At 39.0% G+C, this 23,610-nt stretch overlaps 1 protein-coding gene across 5 annotated transcripts in view; it reads left to right on the plus strand.

The window, feature by feature from the left end:
- LOC122551719 (speckle-type POZ protein-like A) overlaps positions 1-23,610 on the plus strand; it is a 213,542-nt gene that overhangs the window by 165,271 nt on the left and 24,661 nt on the right. For all 5 annotated transcript variants that reach the window (XM_043694074.1, XM_043694076.1, XM_043694078.1 and 2 more), the window contains 3 exons: positions 5,148-5,281; positions 15,662-15,783; positions 20,449-20,600. In XM_043694074.1, the coding sequence (XP_043550009.1) occupies positions 5,204-5,281; positions 15,662-15,783; positions 20,449-20,600 (352 nt within the window). In that variant the 5' untranslated portion in view covers positions 5,148-5,203. The remainder of the gene's footprint in view (positions 1-5,147; positions 5,282-15,661; positions 15,784-20,448; positions 20,601-23,610) is intronic.

Here is a 23,610-nt window from a genome sequence, read left to right on the forward strand (position 1 = left end):
TAGGGAGTGTTGCTGAACAAAGAGACCTTGGAGTGCAGGTTCATAGCTCCTTGAAAGTGGAGTCGCAGGTAGATAGGATAGTGAAGAAGGCGTTTGGTATGCTTTCCTTTATTGGTCAGAGTATTGAGTGCAGGAGTTGGGAGATCAGGTTGCGGCTGTACAGGACATTGGTTCGGCCACTGTTGGAATATTGCATGCAATTCTGGTCTCCTTTCTATCGGAAAGATGTTGTGAAACTTGAAAGGGTTCAAAAAAGATTTACAAGGATGTTGCCAGGGTTGGAGGATTTGAGCTACAGGGAGAGGCTGAACAGGCTGGGGCTGTTTTCCCTGGAGCGTTGGAGGCTGAGGGGTGACCTTATAGAGGTTTACAAAATCATGAGGGGCATGGATAGGATAAATAGACAAAGTCTTTTCCCTGGGGTCGTGGTGTCCAGAACTAGAGAGCATAGGTTTAGGGTAGAGGGGAAAGGTATAAAAGAGACCTAAGGGGCAACGTTTTCACACAGAGGGTGGTACGTGTATGGAATGAGCTGCCAGAGGATGTGATGGAGGCTGGTACAATTGCAACATTTAAGAGGCATTTGGATGGGTATATGAATAGGAAGGGTTTGGAGGGATATGGGCCGGGTGCTGGCAAGTGGGACTAGATTGGGTTGGGATATCTGGTCGGCATTGACAGGTTGGACCGAAGGGTGTGTTTCCATGCTGTACATCTCTATGACTCTAAGTCAAATGGTATGTTGTCCTTCATAGCGGGAGGATGTGAGTACAGGAACAGCGATGTCTTGCTGCAATTATACAGGGTCTTAATGTGACCAAACCTGGAGTAATGTATGTTTTGATCTCCTTACCTGATGAAGGATTTTCTGGCTATAGAGGGAGTGTTACAAAAATTGCCAGATTGATTCCTGGGATGACTGGATTGAAGTATGAAGAGAAACTGAAACAGTTAGCAGTCTATTCCCTGGAGTTTAAAAGAACATGGGGAGAAATCTCATTTGAAACCTATAAAATTCTAACAGAACTAGACAGGGAGGATGTCCCTAATGACTGACTGGGGAGTCCAGAACCAGGAATCTCAGTTTAAATATATTAAACATTCATGCAAACAAAAACTAGAAAAGAATGTCCTGACAGTACTCATTACTGGAAAGATTCTCAGGCAAACTCTACATATTTTAAGAATGGAAATTTCAGAGAAATCTGCCATGTGAAATGGTTGGAATCAGTGAGCTATAGCAAAGCACAGTTAATATCAGAGCTCAAGTAGAATGAGGCTTCTTTTGCCATCTGATGGCATTCATTAAACTTCCACTCTAATAGGGCATAAATCTAAATCCATGTCTTGCCATTGTCGATTTGTATCAAATCATTTTGTCTCCCAAATGTTGCCAGGCTCTTACATAGTCCACGTGAGTAAGCCATTTATGACAAAGATGCAGAGAAATGTCTTCATCAGAGAATGTTGAGCCTGTGGAATTTTCTGCCACCAAAGATGGTCGAGGCCAAAACATTGAATGTTTTCAAGAAGTTAGTTTGTTTCCCGGTGGCTGAAGTAATCAAAGAGTATGGGGAGAAAGTGGGATCAGAGTATTGAATGAATAATCAGCAAAGATCATATTGAATGGTGCAGGACACTCAAAGCATTAAATGGCCTACTCCTCCTCCTCTTTTCTATGTCTTAAAGTTGTACTTGTCCGTCTGTGGGAACTTAAGCCAAATTGTTTATTTTTACTGATAAGTAAGCAATACTCATGATGCAGTGGCTTCATTCAAACAATTACCTAAAGCTACTTGATCAAAGAAGTCATGATTTGGAGATGCCGGTGTTGGACAGGGGTGTACAAAGTTCAAAATCACATAACACCAGGTTATAGTCCGACAGGTTTAATTGGAAGCACACCAGCTTTCAGAGCGACGCTCCTTCATCAGGTGTTGTGTGATTTTTAACTTTGACCAAAGAAGGTTTTCTTTCTGCATCAAAGCCACTTGCTTTCTGTCGGTTATGAGCCATTATTTTGTCTGAGCATCAGTGGCACAGGTTGGTTAATCCATTGCAATTGTATAACAAGAGGACTTGATGTTACAATTCTTCATGATAAAAGTAATTAGTGGGCTTGATTGTAACACACTTTATTTATAATTAAAGATTTTTTAAAAAGCATAATGAACCATCCATTACTTATCAGTTATTTATATGATGGTTCTTAAGGGCTAAAAGTTTAATATGTATGTCAAGATATATTTTATTATGGAAGTCTGACATTTTATACATTATAAAAACCTTTTTTTTGTTATTTTTGGTGGCTTTGAGCTCTTCTGCAATCCTGTTTTTAATCACTCACTGGCTTCAGTCATCTAATTCTGAAACACTGGAATTCTCTCCCCGCAGACCTGGCTCCTTCTTCCTTTAAGATACTTGCTAAATAGTGATTCTTTGAGCAAACATTTTATTTCTGCAGTCATCTTTTATATGTTTGTTTGCTAACAGCCTTGTTCAGGATCTTGCAATATTTTATAATGATAGCAGTGTGATATAAATAAGTTTTTTCTTTTTCTTTTAAATCAGTGAATTTTGTAGTATGTTTTGAATCTTCTGAAAGTGATCCACCAATTTTGCCTTGTGTCGCTTGTCTTGAGAGTAGTGACACTGTGATTGGTCTGCTTGTCAGCTGTGAGAAGACCAAGACCATGATGCATGAACAGCAACAAGGGCACCTGTCATTTCAGGAGAGATCAGTGTATATACAAGGTTCGGCATAACAGCATCAGTTTTTCAGCAAGTTCTCTTCTAATCTCCCAGTATTCTTTCCGATCATTCAATCCCCTGCTGACCCTATACTTAATGCATGTTTCTTTCTTAACCTTCAATCTTTTCCAAATGTCTTTATTCTTCCATAAGCACTCCATGGGTGGCATGGTGGCTCAGTTGTTAGCAGTGCTGCCTCACAGCACCAGCGAACCGGGTTTGATTCATCCTCAGGCGACTGTCTGAGTGGAGTTTGCACATTCTCCCCATGTCTGCTTGGGTTTCCTCTGGATGCTCCAGTTTCCTCCCACAATCCAAAGATTGTCAGGTCAGGTGAATTGGCCATGTTAAATTGCCCATAGTGTTAAGTACATTAGTCAGGGGTAAATGTAGGAGAATGGGTCTGAGTGGGTTACTCTTTGGAGGGTCGGTGTGGACATGTTGGGCCGAAAGGCTTGTTTCCATACTGTAGGTAATCTAATCTAATCTAATCACTTCACATGACCAATATGCCTTGCGATTACATCCACATTATTAACCCTGCCTGTTAACAGTTGTTTTCTTTATTATTAGTATGTCGATGAGTTGTTCAAAATCCATTGGCTATGCACCTCATCAAGGCTCTTCAAATAACATCTTCCCTATCCACAACCTTGACTATCTAAGCCAAGAAGGACAGTAAATGCAGGGGAACACCTGCAAGTTTCCTCACAAGACATAGATCATCCTGTCCTGGAACTATATTACGGTTCCTTCACTGTCACTGGATCAAAATCTTAGAACTCCCTGACTAATAAGACTAAGGGTGTCCCTCCATATCCCAAGGACTGCAGTGATTCAATAAGGCAGTTCATCACTGACTTCTCCAGGATAATAACTACTGGCCTAGCCACTGATACCAGCATCCTGCGTTCATTGTAATTTTTCCTGCTGCAATGTGGATCTCGAAGATCCATGCATGGCAGTAGCTCTGTGCATCGGCATGCCAATCAAGGTGCGCACACAACTTCCCAGCAGCCATGTAGTTTACAGGAAATATTGTCCACATCCTACAAATGTATTCTTTTTAAGTCTTTATATTCCCTACAGAGGATCAAAAAGCAGTCAGTTTGGAAGCTGTAGAGGAACAAAATGTTTTTGGCATCCATGCACAGGGTGCAATAATTAATCAAGAAGGGAAAAAAATGTTATGCTTCAGGGCTATAGAACCTTGTCAGATTCAGTCAGGAATGCTGCATCCAGATTTGGGCACTGATCCCAGAGTAAGGTACAGATTCAGTGGAACAGATTATTGGACAAGCTTTACGAACTTGACTTTATATTCCTTTGGCTTTAGGTGGTGAAGGGGCAACCTAACTTAGTGAATTGATGGAATAGGCACATGGAAAGTACTTTGTCGAGTGGAGGGATCAAGGGCAATGAAACATAATCTTAAAATTACAGATAACCATTTAGAACTGAAATCAGGATGCACTGTTTCACACAAAGGGTAGTGGAAACCAAACACCGCACTTATTTTAAAACAAAAATCTGTGGCTATGAGATCAATTTGGAATCTTTATGTTTGTAGGATTTCAATAAAGTGATATTATTGAAGGATATGGAACAAAGACTGCCAAATTTAAATGATGTACATGTCCAATGTTTAGATTCATTTTCACAGTATTTCTGGTTATAGTTTCTGGTCATATCTTGCTTCAACTGATCTGCAAATAAGAGTAGTGAAGCTCTGATGGGCAGATGGGTCTCTATGTAAGTGATCACAGATGAAAAGCAAAAGTAGCTTCAGCAATGTGTACCTGATGATTCAGTTATTCATCAATGAGTACTTGTATTATATATTCTCAGAATTGATCCTTGTACTGACTGAGGTTAACTAATTCTAGCCATGTACTGAGAATGCTGCAGCAATTGATCTTGATGTCCCTGCTAGTGGCACATTAGCTGGATTTCACTCTTTTGATAGTTGTCTTGTGATTTTAACTGCAAAGGACAAAATCGCAGTCAGCAGTGATGTCTGCTTATATATGAATATTAGTTGTTTTTCAAGCATTGAACACAATTGAACTGTATTTCAAAAAAGTCACATTTGATTCAACAAGTTTGCTGGATCTAAAATCCACATTTGATTTCTCAACTCGCACATGCATCTCTGCAATACAACTTTGAGTGGCCATTGTTGTAAATGGAGAGAATTGAAATGAGAGCAGTAATTTACAAGTTTTGTGTTTACGAGAGCAAATATGAGGATCTGAATCTGTTCTAGATTCAGTTGTTACAAGCTTGAATCTAGAATGATCGTCAGCATTCATAAATTGAAGAATTTTAACTTAATGTATTCTCCTTTCACAAACTATCTGTTTAAAAGTTGATGATTTAATTGTGTTTCATTGCAGGAGAAGCCCTGAAATTCCCTGAGGCATCTAGATTCAAAACAGTGGAAAAGCTGGCGATGTCAAGGGTGCCAACTCCTCCTCCACCTGGAGAGATGTCTAGTGGGCCTGTGGCGGAGAGTTGGTGTTACACCCAGGTATGATATGTCCCATTATTTCAATTTCTAATTGCTCAGCTTTAACTGTGTGCTCTAATTTCTTGGCAGATGAAATGAACAGCAACTTACACCATTTGTTGAACTTGAATAGTTGAATATCCAGTTCACCTTTAGCTTTAAGAATTGGAGTTTACTTGCTTCAAATCCCAGGTGGTCAAGAAGAGAGTGTAATGTGAAAGTCTAGCAGTTCTGATGAACAGTCACCAGACTCAAACCATTAATGCTACTTTCTTCTCGCAATGTATGCTGCAGACCTGCTGGGCATTGCTAGCAATTTCTATTTTTATGAAAGTCTAGCACATAATTTCTGGCAGTGTATAAATCACAGATACCCAGATAAGCAGATAAGCCAGTAAACACTGGCCTTGAATTCAAGCCTTCTGTTTTTCATCATAGAGGTTATTCAAAATTACTGGGAAAACTTAGCAGATGATCCCTATGATGAAGTGACAAATGCTTGTCATGGTTGTTGCTTAGGAACAAGTCAAACTGGGTTGCAGCTACTCATTTAACCTGTTACAGCAACACTCTTTGTCCAAACAAAGCTGGAAGATTCAACTAACTTTGTCTCTTCAAGGAGTGAATATTATCCAATTGGGAAAGGGAAAAGAAAAAAGGAGCTGAGACTAACTTTCAACTCTTTCCTGGAGACTCAAGTGTCAACTTGACAAAAGGAAATATTGCAGTAGGAGGAGGATTGCAGCCATAGTGCAAGTTTAAATGTGGGATCCTTCCTGTAGTCGAGGGTTTACGTTGCAGACTGAAAGTATTGAGTTCTTTTATTAGAGTAAATTAGAGTTTTGAAATTTGCTTCTGTGACCCTTTAAGTCATTCATTAGAAGTTTGAATTATTTTTTTAAAACTTATTAATATTTTTTGCTTGAAGAGGCAGTGGGAAACTGAATTTAAAAATATTTGTTTTGTAATTGACTTAGGACCTTTTAATATTTACTTGTGATCTAATGTAATTTCACATCAAGTATAAATGTAGTAGCTTTTGAATTTAGACATTGACTAAATAATCTTGTGTTTTCCAATCAAATTTCAAAAATTGCACAGCCATTATTTTCCATGCCTGAAAGTGTGTCAGAGAAGTCACACTTCAGGAACTTGCAGATCTGTAGGGCAAATTAGTGTTTGGCTCAAAGAGCTTTTTTGTGATAAGGATAAACTGAATATGAGCAAATCAAAAGCAGTTCAATTGATTCTGAGGTGTAAGCAAGCAGTTCAATTCACAAGAGGCAGAAAACTGGCCAGTCAAATTGCAAATTGTTTTTGGATTCTAAATTTTGAGGTAACAGAAGTCAACTAACTAAATTGCTCAGATATTTCTTTCTGCACGGTCTGACCTTTATTTTCCTTTTTTGCTCAGTTAGCAAAACTTGCTTGAAAATATGTAACTGTACCACTTACAAGAAAACAAGTTGCTCAGCATTAAAAGTGCCCACAAAAAGCATCATCAACATCGGTCCATCCTAACTGAAGCCTAAAGCTTGAGTTGGAATTCTTATCTGAGTCTGATGCAGACTATTTTCACTCAGTATGACTAATGCCACTATATAATATGGACTTTGACACTTTCGTGTTCACTCTGCTTCTGTAAATTACAACACCCAGACTCCATCCACTTCACCTGAAAAATGGGTAGAAAGCAAAGTCCTGACTCTTAAAAGAGAAAGTCACTGCAGTCTTCTCTCTTTGTCTCCATGCGAGCATTATTCTGTACTTCATTGGCGAGGCAGGTCATTTCTAGATTGCAAATCTAAGATCTGAATTACCAAAATCCACAAAAAAAATTGAACAGACTTGATTTTATCTGGTAATTTGCAGAGATGAAGTTATTAAATAAAAATGCAGTTTTACTTAAATTCTGATGTTTGTCCTTGAGGACATGAATGAATGTTTGAGGTGATTTTCTTGCCTCATATAATATTAATTGTTGACCTTTGAACTGTAAGCATAATAGCTCTTAGGGCTATGAGCATCACAACAAGAACCAGAAATCCGTTGTGCATGTAAATTGGCTATATTTCAGAAGTACCTTCTTGGTTGTGAAGCACTTTAATGTATCACATGGCTTTGAAAGGCTTGTATAATTGTAACTTTATTTTCTTCCACATTCAGCAATACTGAAAAGACACCGTGAAAGTCCAGCAATTGCTGAACTTCAAAGATACTTCACTGTCTGTGAAACAGTTTCAGATGTGTGGAAAGTAGATCAAAAAGTGTCAACAGCCAAGAGACTTGGATTTTAAAATAATATGTAACATTATTTGCCTGTTTGCATCATACGCACAAGCAATAAGTATAGTCAATACAGTTTAAAAGTCTTTGCCTGACATTCATTGAGCTGAACTCTGAGCTACAGACTTTTTGGGATATAAGGTTTCGAAGTATAACCTGGATGCTTTCCTCCAGGAAGCAATCAAGTCTTTTTTGGCTAAGAAGGACTTTTAGAGGTGGTCAGTGAGGTGGGGATGTCTGAAAATCAGGCAGTTATGGGCTCCAGGTATAGTGATGGGGTAGCCTTAGTCTTTTTCAGCAGATGTTTGCTGCCACTGTGCATGCATGCTAGAGTTATAGGATGGACAAAAAATTGACCACTTCAGCACATGCAGAAAACTACTTAAGTGGGAGGAGTAAAAAGAAATATATCTATAACAGGGTGCATTAGTATGGTGAAGGAAAGATACACTGTTCTCTGCAGCTGAAATCTGAAGGTTATGTTTCCTGTTATGCCAGGGTTAGACACATGGTGTCATGACTGGAAACTAACTTGTTTTGGAGGATCCAGAATTGTGGTTCACATTGGATCTAAAACATAGGTAGAACTAAGAATATTTTCTGCTAAGGGTTTGAGGACTTAAGGTCCAAATTAAAAAGCAGACGTTAAAAGAAAGTAAGAATTTCTGGGTGTGACATGATCCATACACCATTTGGTATAGGAATAAGCAGATTAGAAAGTTAGTAAAATATGTAGCTGAAACTGTGGCATGGGAGATGGAAATTTTGCTTCATGGTAAGTGAATAAGGTTGAGGAGTTGCCATAGAGAATCATCTTTTGAACATATGACTTGAACTCAAACAAAAGCTTTGGGGGAACTGTTCTCTAGTGCAATCTTCAGGTCGATGTCTCAATCAGTCAGAGTCCACTTGCCAAACAATCAGCACCCTCTTGTCATGTATATAGGTTGGTGTTTCTTTTGTGATTTGGTGTTCTAGCGTTTATTCTGGAATCAAGTGCATGACAAAAAGCTCCAATATCCATTTCTCTCTTAGGCAATACCCCAGTTCGAGATTTTGATCAACATGTTAATGTTTTTACACACAACTGTGATAGTTGGAGCTTGAACCCAGGCTTCCTGGTTCAAAGAGATAGCAACTAGTTCTCACAAGAGCCCAAATACACACATTCTACATTACCAAGCAACAATAGGGTACAATAAATTTAGAACTGCACTTCAAGTACCTGAGTACTTAAGACCAATGTTATGTTGTATCTACTTCTGTTCTGTAATTAACTTTCATTCTTCACAGCTTGTAATATTAAGATTTTGGTCTTCTGCATGGTATTCAAAAACCTGTTAGTGTTTTAAGTTAACATTTTCCCAAGACCTTTCTGCACGCTTTCAAGAAGTGCAATTCAATTAAATTTTCAGTTGGTCTCTCATATTACTTTAGTTATTTGTAGTTAAACAATGTCATAAGTAAATGTTTATGCTTTTTAAAGGTATACTATGTTTATTATAATCATACCCTGTCATGATACTTGTGGGTTAGTTATGTTTGCTGTATTTTCTATAAGAACAGAAATAAAGAAAATATAAGCAGGTATAGGATTCTGCTATTCATTATGAACATGATTGATCAATAGTTGTTCCTGGTTTTCTTTCATGTCTTTTGGTTCCTTTAGCCTCAAGTGCTGTATCCAACTCCTCCTTGAAATTATACAATGCTTTGGTCTTGACTGTTTTGTATGATAGCAAATTTCACAGGCTCACCACTCACTAGGTCAAGACATTTCTCCTCATTTCACTTCTAAATGGGTTTACCTTGTATCTTTAAACAGTGGCCCCCTGGATTTGGACTTGTCTGTCATCAGGAGCATCAACCCTGTCTAGCCCTGTTAGAATTTTATATGCTTCTTTGAGATTCCCCTTCATTCTTCTGAACTCCAATGAATGTAATTGTAACTGATTTAACCTCTCCTCATACATCCCCACCATCCCAGAAATCAGTCTCATAAACCTCAATGATTCCTCCAGTAGCATAATTCTAGAGGTGGTCTCACCAAGGCCCTGTATGACTGCAGCAAGTCATCCCTGGTTCTGTACTCAAATCTTCTCAATATGCAGGCCAACACATCTTTTGTTGTCTTCACCACCTGCTGCTCCTGCAGATTTAACCTTCAGCAACTGGTGTACTGTTGCACATTCCCCTCTCTCAGTTTATAGCCATTCATATACAGCAAACCTTTTTGTGAACTGGCATCTATGAGACCAGGAATATGCCAGTTGATCAAATTTTCCGATTAGGCAAGAGGTCCATATAATCAATGTAGAAACACATACTAAGTAATATAAATGTAAGACGGGGGTATACACATCACTGTTATACTTTATTTACAACATAAATCACTTAAATAATAGTACAATTTTGCCTTCAATCAAACTTAATGGCAGAGAGCGTCTTTACTCACATCCTCAACTGATTACTCAGAGATCACGGTGATTGTGATAATGCAGTAAACTTCCGGTATTTCAGGTATATAATTTTTGCTGGCTTATCGAGTGCTACTTCATAAAGTTTGCTGTAATAATATCCCCACTTCTTTTTGATACTGAAGTGATAACTCTCATTTGTCCATAATTTACTGCATCACCCATGCATTTGTTCACAGGCTCAGTTGTCCAAATCACACTGAAGCACCTCCACATGTTCTTCACAGTTCATCCTCCCATCCAATTTTGTGTAAACTTGTAGATATATTTTAGTTTCCTCATCTAAATTGTTAATATATTTTATGACTGGTTGGGGTCCTAACTAGTCATTGCCTGCCATTTGGAGAAGAAAAACATAGAACGTTACAGCACAGTAAAGGCTCTTCGGCACTCAATGTTGCACTGACCTGTAAAACCAGTCTGAAGCCCATCTATCCTACACTATTCCATGCTCGTCCATATGCCTACCCAATGACCACTTAAATGCCGTGAAAGTTGGCGGGAGTGGTGTGCTGGAAAAGCACAGCAGGTCAGGCAGCATCCGAGGAGCAGGAAAATCGATGTTTCGGGCAAAAGCCCATCATCAGGAATAGAGGCCTCTATTTGTAATACTCTAAATGTGGCCACACCAGAGTTTTGTACAGCTGCAATATGATCTCATGGCTCTGAAACTCAAACCCTCTTCTAATAAAAGCTAATACACCATATGACCTCTTAACAACCCTATTAACCTGCATGGCAACTTTCAAGGATCTATGTACCTGGACGCCGAGATATCTCTGCTCATCTACACTACCAAGAATCTTACCATTTACCCTGTACTCTGCATTCTTGTTACTCCTTCCAAAGTGAATCACCTCACACTTTTCCAACTCCATTTGCCACCCCTCAGCCCAGCTCTGCAGCTTATCTATGTAACGTATAACATTCTTCATCACTATCCACAACTCTAATGACCTGAATGTCATCTGCAAATTTACTAACCCATCCTTCGACGTCCTCATCCAGGTCATTTAGATAAATGGTAAACGACAGTGGACCCAAAATAGATCTTGCGGTACCCCACTGAAGTGATAACTCTCATTTGTCCATAATTTACTGCATCACCCACTAGTAACAACTCCAGAATGAACGTTTCCCATCAACCACCACCCTCTATCTTCTTTCAGCTGGCGAATTTCTAATCCAAACTGCTAAATCAGCCTCAATCCCATGCCTCCCTATTTTGTGCAAAGCATACTGTGTGGAACCTTATCAAACACCTTACTGAAAGCCATATACACCACATCAACCACTTTACCCTCATCCACCTATTTGGTCACCTCAGAAAACGCAGTAAGGTTTGTGAGTCACAACTTACCCTTCCTGAAACCGTGTTGACTATCCCTAATCAACTTATTCCTTTTTCGATGATTATAAATCCTATCTCTTATAACCCTTTCCAACAATTCACCCACTACCAAAGTAAGGCTCAGAGGTCTGTAATTTCCAGGGTTGTCTCTACTCCCCTTCTTGAACAAGGGAACAACATTTGCTATCCTCTGGTCTTCTGGCACGGTTGCTGCAGACAATAACGACGTGTAGATCAAAGCCAAAAGCTCAACAATCTCCTCCCTGACTTCCCAGAAAATCCTCGGATAAATACCAACCGGCTCAGGGGACTTATCTATTTTTACACCTTTCCAGAATTACTAACACCGCCTCCTTATGCACTTCAATTCTATCTAGACTAGTAGCCTGTATCTCAGCATGCTCCTCGACCACATTGTCTTTTTCTAGTGTGAATACCGACAAAAAGTATTGATTAGATTCCTTACAGTATGTAAATAGGTCCTTTGGCCCAACAATTCCAAACCGACCCTCCGAAGATTAACCCACCCAGGCCCATTCCCTGACCTTATATTTACCCCTTAATAATGCACCTAAGGGTAATTTAGCATGGCCAGTTCACCTGACCAGTCCATCTTTGGATTGTGGGAGGAAACCGGAGCACCTGGAGGAAACCCATGCAGACATGGGGAAAATGTGCAGGCTCCACGCAGACAGTCACATGAAGCAGGAATCAATCCCGGGTCCCTGGTGCTGTGAGGCAGCAGTGCTAACCACTGAGCCACCGTGCCATCCTTTTGACACTTCCCCTCTCTCTTCTGGCTCCATGAACAACTTCCCACTACTATGCTTGATTGGCCCTAATCTTACTCGAGTAATTCTTTTATTCCTGATATATCTATAGAAAGCCTTAAGATTTTCTTTGATCCTATCCGCCAATGACTTCTTATGTCACCTCCTGGCTCTTCTTAGCTCTCTCTTTGTTTTTCCTGGCTAACTTGTAACTCTCAAGCACCCTAACTGAGCGATCACGTCTCATCCTAATATAAGCTGCCTTCTTCCTCTTGAAGAGAGATTCAACTTCCTTAGTAAACCACATCTCCCGTGCTTGACAACTACTTCCCTGTCTGACTGGTACATACCTACCAAGGACCCACAGTAACTGGTCCTTGAATAAGCTCCACATTTCAATTGTGCCCATCCACTGCAGTTTTCTTCCCCAGTTGTTCCTCCTGCTTGTTTCCTACCTGCCAACCAGTTTTTTTTTTTATCCATTTCAAAACACTACCCAAATCCTTTATGCTTTAATTCATATGCTAATCTCTTATGTGGAACTTTGTAAAAGCCTTCTAAAAGTCCAAATAAACCTATTCGCTGGCTCCCCTTCATCAACTCTACCTGTTATATATTCAAAAAACTCCAGTAGATCTGTTAAGCATGATTTCCCTTTTGTAGATCCACGCTGACTCTGTCCGATCCTCCTATTTTCCAAGTGCTCTGCTATTAAATCTTTATCAATGGACTCTCGAATTTTCTCCACCAGCAATGTCAGAATGGCTGGTCTATAATTTTCGTTTTCTCTCTACTTCCCTTTTTAAATAGAAGGATTGTATTAGCTGCCTTCCAATCTGTAGGTACTATCCCAAAATCCGTACAGTCTTAGGAAATGTTTTAGAGCCACTTCCTTCAGTACTCTGTGATATAGATTATGAAGTCCTGGGGATTTATCAAACTTCAATCCCATCTATTGCCCCAGTACCATTTCCCTACTAGTACTGACCTCCTTTAGTTCCTTTTTTTTCACTAAACACTTTGTTCCCTAACATTTCTGATATGTTATTTGTGTCCTCCTTTGTGAACACCGAACTAAAGTATATATTTATTTGGTTAGTCATTTCTTTGTTCCTCATTATAAATTCACCTTTTTTTTCTGATTGTAAGTGACCTACGTTTATCTTTACCGATTTTTTAAATAAATATATAGAAACTTTTACAATCAGTGTTTAATGCTCCTCCCAAGATTATTGTTATACTCTATTTTCTCTTTTGTTAATCAATCCCTGTACCCTTTTCTGAATTCTAACCTGTTCTCAATCCTCAGTCCTGTTGTTTCTTTTTTTTGGCTAATTGTATGCCTGTTCCTTGGATCTAATTCCATCTTTAATTTCCCTTGTAAGCCATGTTTGGCCACCTTTCCCATTTTATCTTTGCACCAAACAGGAATGAACAATTGTTGCAGTTCACCCTTGTACTTAATGAATGTTTGCCATTGCCTTGTTGCCATCCTCTTTTCAAGCATCCTCCTTTTCCCCCATCCATCAAAGCTAACTTGTGTCTCATTTCATTATATTTAACTCTATTTAGATTCAGGATCCTAGTCTTGGAATCAACTGTGCCACTCTTCATATTATTGAAGATTTCTATTACATTATATTTGCCACTCTGCAAGGGGCCTTTCGCATCTAGATTGTCAGTTATTCCTTTCTCATTATGCAATACTGTTTAGCACAGCCTATTCTCTATTAGGTACCTCAACATACTGGTCCATTCCATATACACTCCAGGAGTTCCTAATTTGTTACTAGTATAGTTACTAAGTTGAGTTTCCCAATCCCATATGTTGTTACCATTAAAGTTACCCATGATTGCAGTTATTCAGTTATTGCCTGTGTATCTAATTTCCCATTCAATGCCATTCCCAACATTACCTCTACAGTTTGGGGTTTATATACAATCTGCACTAATGTTGGTTTTTTTTTCTCTTTGGTATTTCTCAACTGTATCCATCTAGATTCCACATCATTGGAGCTAATATATTTCCTCATAATTGCATTAATTTTTAACCAGTAATGCAACTCCTCCACATTTTTCTTTTGTCTGACCTTCCAAAATACTGAGTACCCTTGGATGTGTAGTTCCCATCCTGGTCACCCTGCAGCCATGTCTCCCTAAACCCAACCATATCAAACCTATCATCTATTTGCATGGTTAATTCATCACTTTGTTGTCGATGTTCTGCACATTAAGTTACAAACCTTAACATTACTTGTCCTGTTATTTTTCACTGTGTCCACATTTGATCCTAGCCCTTCATTTCTCTGTCAACTATTTTTCTTATTCTCCTTTCTGTCATTTGTTTTTGTCTTTGATTCCTTTCCCTGTGAGTCCTTGCATAGGTTCCCATCACCTTGCCATTTAAGTTTGCAGTCTCCCCAGCAACTCCAGCAACTATTAGGATATCGGTACTGGTCCTGCCCATTCGTAACCAATCTGCTTTGTACTGGTCCCAATGCCCCAGGAATCTGAATGCTTTCACACACTTACCATGTCCACCGACACTCTTTCTTCAGTCATATATTCATCTGATATGTCCTGCTATTTCTACTCTGACTAACATGCAGCATTAGTAGTAATCCTGAGATTACTAGTACCCGCTAGTGTATTCAAGAAGAATGGGTACCCAATAACCACAGTCTGCAGATTTCTCAGTAACAAACTTGAACAAGCACACACAGCAGGCTAAACAGAAACACACACGAGAATTTCTTGAAGCATGGCATTCCAACCGGAACTCTTTCAATAAACACATCGACTTGGACCCCAAAAACCATCCTCTGAGAAAAAGAACTGGAAATGATATCACACACCCAAAGAAACCTAAACACATAAATAGAAAGTGGACATACCACCAAAGCTCTTCTGGAGGCTCACTGATGATGTTACGTAGTATGGTGACGAAACATCTGAAAACAAACCTTCCAGTTCAGTGAGCAAACTTACACCCAGAAACTCAACCTGAGCTACAAATCTTTTCAAAAAACACTAATTTTAAAGTTTGTATGATCCATTTATCTCTTATTTTGTTTTTCTTAAATTTTTCAACGTTCATGGATCCTCCCAGATGATTGTATTGTATAATTTAAGAAGCTTCAACCTCTGTATTTCATGACAGGCTTTAGGAAGAAGTATTCATGTTTTTGTGGCTTGGACTTTATTTCAAACAAATCATCTACTATTATTTTACAAGCATTTGTTCCTATTTTTTGATGAGTATTTTGTAGACCTGTCAGTGCTGAGAAGTTCTAGATTCTGTTCCGCTTTAAATCACAGGGTGCTCTCTGCGTTGATGAGAGAACTATTTGTGAAAATTAAATAGTCAGTGGAACTGTGCATGCATTCAGTTTTATGAGAAATATTGTTCATTTACCAAGTAATCTATTTTAACTGTTTGTTTTTGCATTTACATGTTTTTATATTCTTTAATTTCTTATTATTTCATTCAGTTCCTTTTTTTTTGGTTAATACTTAGGTAAAAGTGGTAAAGTTCTCTTACATGTGGACCATCAATAACTTTAGCTTTTGTCGAGAAGAAATGGGCGAAGTATTAAAGAGTTCAACTTTTTCATCTGGGCCAAATGATAAAATGAAGTGGTAAGTTTTAGTTCAACAATATGGTCTTCACAAAATACTTGCTTTTTTATCAGTTTTAAGTGGTCGTAGAAATGGAGTATGGAAAATTATTTAATGGGAAGCTGACTGTGTTTATGTACGAAAATATAAATTTGAATGTCTGTAATCACTTCAGTCCTGCCAAAAGTATCCATGGCAGTAAGTCGGTTGGTCAATCAATCGGCACTTTCTTCTTTAGTATAAATGCTGACTTCTCCCTTTAAGTCTGTATTCCTGTGAATTGTCTTCATGAATGCAAGGTGAAAAGCTTTGACAAATGTCTTCTTTCAGCAACAGTCACATAAATGTTTTAATGAAGTGTTTAGCACAGATTTGTTCATCTTCCTGTGCTCAAACTCAGTATAGTCAGAAATTTATCATTTTACTGGTTACAACTGCTGTAATGTCTAGGTAACTATCGAAGAGTTTTGTATAATGACCATCTTGATTGAATGATTTCCTTTCTTCTTGCTTTATATGGAGCTTTGGTCTTGATCATTACCTAATTGATTGTCTGCTTTCCACAACCACATTTTCCATTACCAAGTTAAGGAAAGTTTGATTTTTTCTGTTAGTTATTAGTTTGCTTGATCAAGCAGATGTTGTTGAAACTTTATTGCTGGAACAGCACAGCAGGTCAGGCAGCATCCAGGGAACAGGAGATTCGACGTTTCGGGCACAGGCCCTTCTTCAGGAATTCCTGACCTGCTGTGCTGTTCCAGCAATAAAGTTTCAACTTTGATCTCCAGCATCTGCAGACCTCACTTTCTCCTCCAAGCAGATGTTGTACCATCCTGAGTTTTGCAGTAATAATTTCTGCAAGAAGCTTCTTGCTAATTTATAGTGATAGATCCTAAACTGAACTAGTCCCAATTGCCTGCGACTGGCCATATCCCTTTAAACCTTTTCTCTCCACAGGTGCTGCCAGACTTTTCTAGCAATTTCTGTTTTTGTCCCTCTAAACCTTTCCCATCCACATGCCTATCCAAATTATTTCTAAATGTTGCAATTCCTCTGGCAGTTCATTCATGCACGTACCACCCTCTGTATGAAAAAAATTGCTGCTCAGGTCCCTTTTAATAACTTCCACTCTCACCTTAAACCTATGTTCTCTAGTTTTGGACTATCCTACCATTGGAAAAAGACCATGACTATTCACACTGTCCATGATTAGGCTTTCGAAGAAATTTTGACAAGTCAGCATTTAAGTGAAAGAAATAGAGAATTTTGAAACCCCATCCCCCCCCAAAAAATAAGCCTTAATTTAGCAAACTAGCCTCAACTCACGAGGCAGATTTTCTTGCGACAGTCAGTTTTAGAGCAATTAAATGGAAAAGTTAGCAATTGTCAGGGTGACAAAAAAGTTCCATAGGAACATTAGGCATAATTTCTAGCACTAGCCCATCAAACGGCTTGGATGCAATTATCCTGGAGAAAGTGTGCTTCATACAGGAATTGGGATGTTTCAGAGTAAATAGAGCCTTTTCATAGGAGTAAAATATTATGATGTAAAGTACTTCTAGATTGTGTACTGTTGTTATTGCTTTTGTGCTGGTGACAGAATGAATAACAAAATAATATTGTTAATATACTACATGTTTGAATCTTGTCTATGTCCTCCAAGCATTGAGTGTATTCAGTGTTGCAGACCGTATCATCATCGCTCATGATATTGATGGAAATCTTCAAAGTGACAGTAGACTTTCAAGAATGTGGAATTTTTGTTCTGTTAGATGTCTTTAAGCATCTTGAAAGTACAGCTCTTCATTTGTCTGTCATAAGCCATATCAACTTCTTCAGTTAATTCTGTCCTTTTAATTTTTAGAAGTGATGATGTTTTGAACTTTTTTTTTCAGTATTGGGAAGGGGAATAGTATTCATACATTTAAAATAGAGTAAATAAGGTATCCACTCATTAATTCGTGATGAGAAAATATAGTTTACGATAGGAAATTTTGCCGAGAAAGCCACATGCTTGCTTTGTGTTCATTGTGATCAAGGTCAATATTAACAGCATAGTCAAAGAAAATATTCGAACTTGAAAGGAAAACTTATGAAGTTAACAGTGAATATTTAGCTATTTGTTAGTTTGTGTTCATCATTCCTGTTAATGTATGGGAGAAGCGCATAATTCTGTAAGTGCTATTTGTATGCATAGTGCTAGATATTTTTGCCTCTAACAATTTACCTTAGACAGCTTGGCAAACTTTTGGTTATTTTTTCAATGATTTCTGTAGTGTAAACCTAGGGTTTCTTGAATATTTTAATGAGTCAACAGTTTTATGTGGCGCACAGATTTATTTAGAAGTGAAAATTATTATCATAATCACTTTCTGAACAGATTTATGATATTCCACATGGTCTCAAGGAAATTGTGTACTAAGATTAGAGTTACCAAAGAGACCTGAGTGATGCCCAAGTTTTTATTGCATGTTTATTTTTTAAATGTCAGACTAAGGTCTGTAACAAGCTAACTTATTACCCATCTTTAATTGCCATGACAAAATGGTGCTAGCAGTCTTGAAGTTCTACAGTTCTGTTGTAATGTATTCCAAATGGGAGTAGATAGTTAACTCCAAAATATTATGCAGTGACAAAAAAAGAACTGGCAACCTATGTACAATTCAATGTGTTGAATGTCTTGGAGGTCAGCCTAAAGATAATATTGCTATTACCTTGTTTTATGTGATCCTTACTGGTAGAAATCACATGGAAGGGTTGCTAAGGTAATTTGTTGAGTCACTGCAGTACATCCTGAAAGTTATGCATGCTACAACCGTGCATGTCATTCCACTAGTTCAAGTAACGTGTTGTGCTATACCATTGAGATGTTGCTCTCCCTCCTTCAGTTTCATAGAAATGTAGAAAACAGGAGTAAGAGTGGGCCATTCAGCCCTTCAAGCCTGCTCCGCCATTCAATATGACCATGGTTGATCATCTAACTCAATACACTGCTCCAGCTTTCTACCCATAACCTTTGGTCCCTTTATCCCCAAGAACTATATCTGACTACTTCTTGAAAACCTTCAATGTTTTGGCTTCAACCACATTTGTGGCAAAGAATTTCACAGGCTGTACACTCTAGGTGAAGAAATTTCACCTCATCTCGGTCTTAAATTGCCTACCCCATGTTGTAGCCACTGTGTTGTTATGGTTGGTCTAATTCGGTTTATAGCTGATGGTGACCAGAATTACCACTCCCTTACAGACCTTGATATTGGATGATATGTTGGTCATTTTATTGAAGCTCAAAAAAATAGTGACTTATGTTTTCTTATTTGTGTTGAATAAGATTTGTAAAATATGAAAAGTATATACATATAGAACATTTAACATTGTAAAGAAGGGCAGTTTTTCACATTATTGGATAGATGTCAATGAGAGCAGCAGAATCCAGCTCGGGTCTCCAGTACTATCACCAGCATGTTGTCAGACCCCATAACTTGGCTATCTCCAGTGCACTCAACCACGTTTCCACCATGTCAAGTAAACCAATGTGGTTGGACTGTACAGACATTACTTCTGCCAGTGTCGAGGACAGACATTCATCTGCTATTTGAGGAGTAACTAGGCAGATGGTGATCAGCAGGAGGTTTCTCTTACCTGATGTTGAGCCATGAAACCTAATTTATTCCAGAGCCAATGTCAGGGTCCATTCTCCTTGTATCATAATCATGACACTACAGTGCTCCTTCAATGTCAACATGAATCTTGGGAAATACAACTCATCTGGAGCATAAACTGATTTAAGGCTCTGAATTGTTTGCCTCTAATTTTTGTATTATCACTTTAACAATATAGAAAAACAATTAAGACACATTTCACTTCATTTGCTGAAAATGACAGACATCACACTTCAATTAAATGAGCTAATGGCTTAGTTCAGGACACCACCCATACCGTCCATCTCTTCCAAGGCTTTCACTTCCCTGGCCCCCCAATGCCTCACCTTTTGTCTTGGGACCCTCCAACCACGTGGGATTAATGTAGATTTCACCAGTTTCCTCATTTCCCCACCTCGTCCCAGATCCAACCTTCCGACTTGGCGCTGCCCTCATGACTTGTCCTACCTATCCATCTTCCTTCCCACCTATCTGCTCCACCCTCCTCTCCGAACTATCACCATTATCCCCAACATCATCTACCTATTGCATTCTCAGCTACTTTCCTCCAGCCCCTCCCCCACAAGCCTCATTCCTGATGAAGGGCTTTTGCCTGAAATGTCGATTCTCCAGCTCCTTGGATGCTGCCTGACCTGCTGTGCTTTTCCAGCACCACATTCTCGATTAATGGCTTAGTTTGTCACGCATGGATTGTTGTCACAGACACCCTCCCTCAATGCTGTCCAGTGTGTTTCAGAGTTATCTCTCTAATCAGTGAACTATTGGTGTGGCCCAGAACAGAGCTTTCTATCTGACATTTTGGAAAAATAAAACAATATACTTTTATATTATACCAATATCTTAAAAGGATGGCTTGTTTTGTTTTCGAAGTAAATCATGTAGATACGAACTTTGCTTTGTGGGTCCTCTGAATATTGAATATATAATGTTAATGGATATCATCAATTCCATTCGGAATGGATAAAATGCAGTATTTTTGAGCAACGTTTTTAACTGGAACTTTTTTTAAATGTATATATTACAGGTGCCTCAGAGTAAACCCAAAGGGTTTAGATGAAGAAAGCAAAGACTACCTTTCCTTATATTTGCTTTTAGTTAGTTGTCCAAAAAGTGAAGTTCGAGCTAAATTTAAATTCTCTTTATTGAACGCAAAAAGGGAAGAAACAAAAGCTATGGGTAAGTTCTTATGCATGTACTTCAAGAACCTTTACACAAAAATTTTTTCCCAATATAGTTTGAAAGGATGATTTCCTTTTATTGTATTTGTTTAGTAATTTAATACCAGGTTCTTTAATAACACTGATCAGAATTTTACAAGAATGTTTCATCCTCTGAGGTAGTGTCATTTTTTGTTTTACGGAAGTCACACTTTCCTCGCAGGCAGGATTTCATAGATTTAAGTCTCATTGCTTTTGAGCAGTTAATATCCAGTCCTTAAGGAGCTCTGCAATGTTGGCAATATTATCCTTCAGTGTGGTGTTGTACTGTCGTTTGTTGTATCTACTGGATGTGAAAGATTCCACGGTACTGTTTAAAGAAAAGAATGAGTGGAGTTCTCATGGTGTCCTGATCATTATTGAGCCCTCAGCCAATATCCAAAGTTTAATTTATTATTTATAGGGTGTCTGCTGCCAGTTCACTGCAGAAGAAGTTAGGAATTTAGCACTGGTGGCATCATCGTGGCACCTGGAACTGGAAATCAACACTGATGCCATCGTATGAGTGTGTGCTGTGCCGCTGACTTCCAAAGAGCTCTCACTTTTCTCACTCTGTTCACCATTCTCAGAATCCAATTCAGTGCCCCTAATGGTTGGAGAGGGATGTGAAATTTGTTGGCGGATCCAGGAAGGTTTTTTTGAAACACTATATAAATAGTCCAAAAACCTGAAAAACTGCGGATGATGGAGATCTGAAACAAAAACAGAAATTGCTGGAAAACCTCAGCAGATCTGGCAGCATCTGTGGAGAGAACCGATCTCTTGAAGAAAGTAAAGAAAGCAGGAAAGAACTTAAGTAAAGATTTAGGAGGGCTAAAAGGTCCCATTAACTATCCTTGGCAAATGGTATTAAGGAAAATCCCAATGTGTTTTACACTTATTAAGGTGCAAGTGGATATCAAGAGAAAGTGTAGATCCACTCAAGGATAAATGTGTGGAGCCAGAGGAAGTGAGTGAAGTTCTTAATGGATACTTTGCTTTAGCAGTGGAGAATGGTGAATCCAGAGATGTTGATATTCTAGGGTATATTGATTTGAAAAGGAGCAGAAGTTGGGTGGTTTGAAAAGTATTAAGGTATACAAGTCCCCAGGACCTGATAAGTCCTGTCCAAGAATACTGAGGGAAGCAGGTGAGGACATTGCTGGGACCTTGTTCAAAATCTTTGTATCCTATTTTAGCTCAGGAGAAGTCCCAGAGGACTAGAGAATAGCCACTGTTGTTCCTTTGTTTAAGGAGTGCGACAAGAATAATCCAGGAAATCACAAGTCTTATCAGTGGTAGAGACGTTATTGGAGAAGATTCTTAGAGACAGGGTTTGCTCACATTTGGAAAAGTACGGACATATTAATAATAGGCAGCAGGACTTCGTGCGGGAGAGGTCATGTCTCATCAATTTGAGTTTTTTGAAGAAGTGATAAAGATGATTGATGAGGGTAGGGTGGCAGATGTTGTCTATGTGGACTGTTATGGACTAGGCCAGACCACTCAAAACATTCTTGAGCAGGCAACCCAGACCATAACTTTGCAATTTGTTCTGGTAAGTGTACAGCGAAAATTACCTGGAGTAAGTTAGCTAGGTTGACTGCTAGGTTTTAAAACAGAAATTTATTCTCAAAATTACACAATGCAACACACAGAACAGAATAAAGAATTCCTGCAGAACTCGGTCTATCCAAACTAGACTTAATTATGCTGTTCCGAATATACACAACAGTCCCAATAAGCAAACCCCCTTTTAAAAAAAAAGTACAAATGGAACAGATAGCTACAGCTTAAAGATAGAAGGGCAGAGAGAGAGCCTGTTCCACACAGCTGATCTCATAACTGGTTCTGGACTGAACTGCCCAGCGAGAGAGCTGACCACTCCCCTTTCATTATATAGGTCACTTCTAAAACATGACCACTTTGGCCTGAAGACTCATATATGTTTATATATAAACAATAAGGCCTCTCAATACTTTTTAATCTCTATACCAAACCCAGAGTCAAGATTAGAGTGGTGCTAGAAAAGCACAGCAGGTCAGGCAACATCCGAGGAGCAGGAAAATCGATGTTTCATCAGGAATGGGACTGGGAGCCTCCGGGGTGGAGAGATTAATGGGAGGGGGTGGGACTGGGGAGAAGGTAGCCAAGAGTGCAATAGGTGGATGGAGGTGGAGATAAAGGTGAGAGGTTGAAACTTTATTGCTGGAACAGCACAGCAGGTCAGGCAGCATCCAGGGAACAGGAGATTCGACGTTTCGGGCACAGGCCCTTCTTCTTCCTGAAGAAGGGCCTGTGCCTGAAACATCGAATCTCCTGTTCCCTGGATGCTGCCTGACCTGCTGTGCTGTTCCAGCAATAAAGTTTCAACTTTGATCTCCAGCATCTGCAGACCTCACTTTCTCCATAAAGGTGAGAGGTCCAGATAGAGGAGGGTGGAGCCAAATTGGATACAGAACTGGCTTGATCATGGAAGACAGAGTAGCAGTGGAAGGGTGTTCTGCTTGGATATCTTTGATTTAATCCCTATCTTCTACAAGGATCACTGCTGGGGCCCTCATTGTTTATAATATATAAACAATTTGGAGGCGAATGTAGGTGGTCTGATTAGTAAGTTTTCAGATGACACAAATGTTGGGGGAGCTGAAAATAGTGAGGAGGGTTGCCAGAAGACACAGAAGGACATAAATAGCCTGGAGACATGGATAGAGAAATAGCAGGTAGAAATTAATTGGGACAAATTTGACACGATGCATTTTGGAAGGCCTAAAGTAGGAGGGAAGTATACAATAAATGGCAAAATCTTTAGAACCATTAAAATACATAGGGAACTAGACGTACAAGTTCACAGTTCCTTGAAAATGGCAACACAAGTAGATAAGATGGTCATGCTGGCGTTCATTGGTTGAGACATAGCATATGGAAACTGGCAATTCGTGTTGCAACTCTACAGAATTTTAGTTAGGCCATATTGTGTACAGGTTGGG

This window comes from Chiloscyllium plagiosum, chromosome 7 (genome assembly GCF_004010195.1).
Source record: "Chiloscyllium plagiosum isolate BGI_BamShark_2017 chromosome 7, ASM401019v2, whole genome shotgun sequence".
NCBI lineage: Eukaryota > Metazoa > Chordata > Chondrichthyes > Orectolobiformes > Hemiscylliidae > Chiloscyllium > Chiloscyllium plagiosum.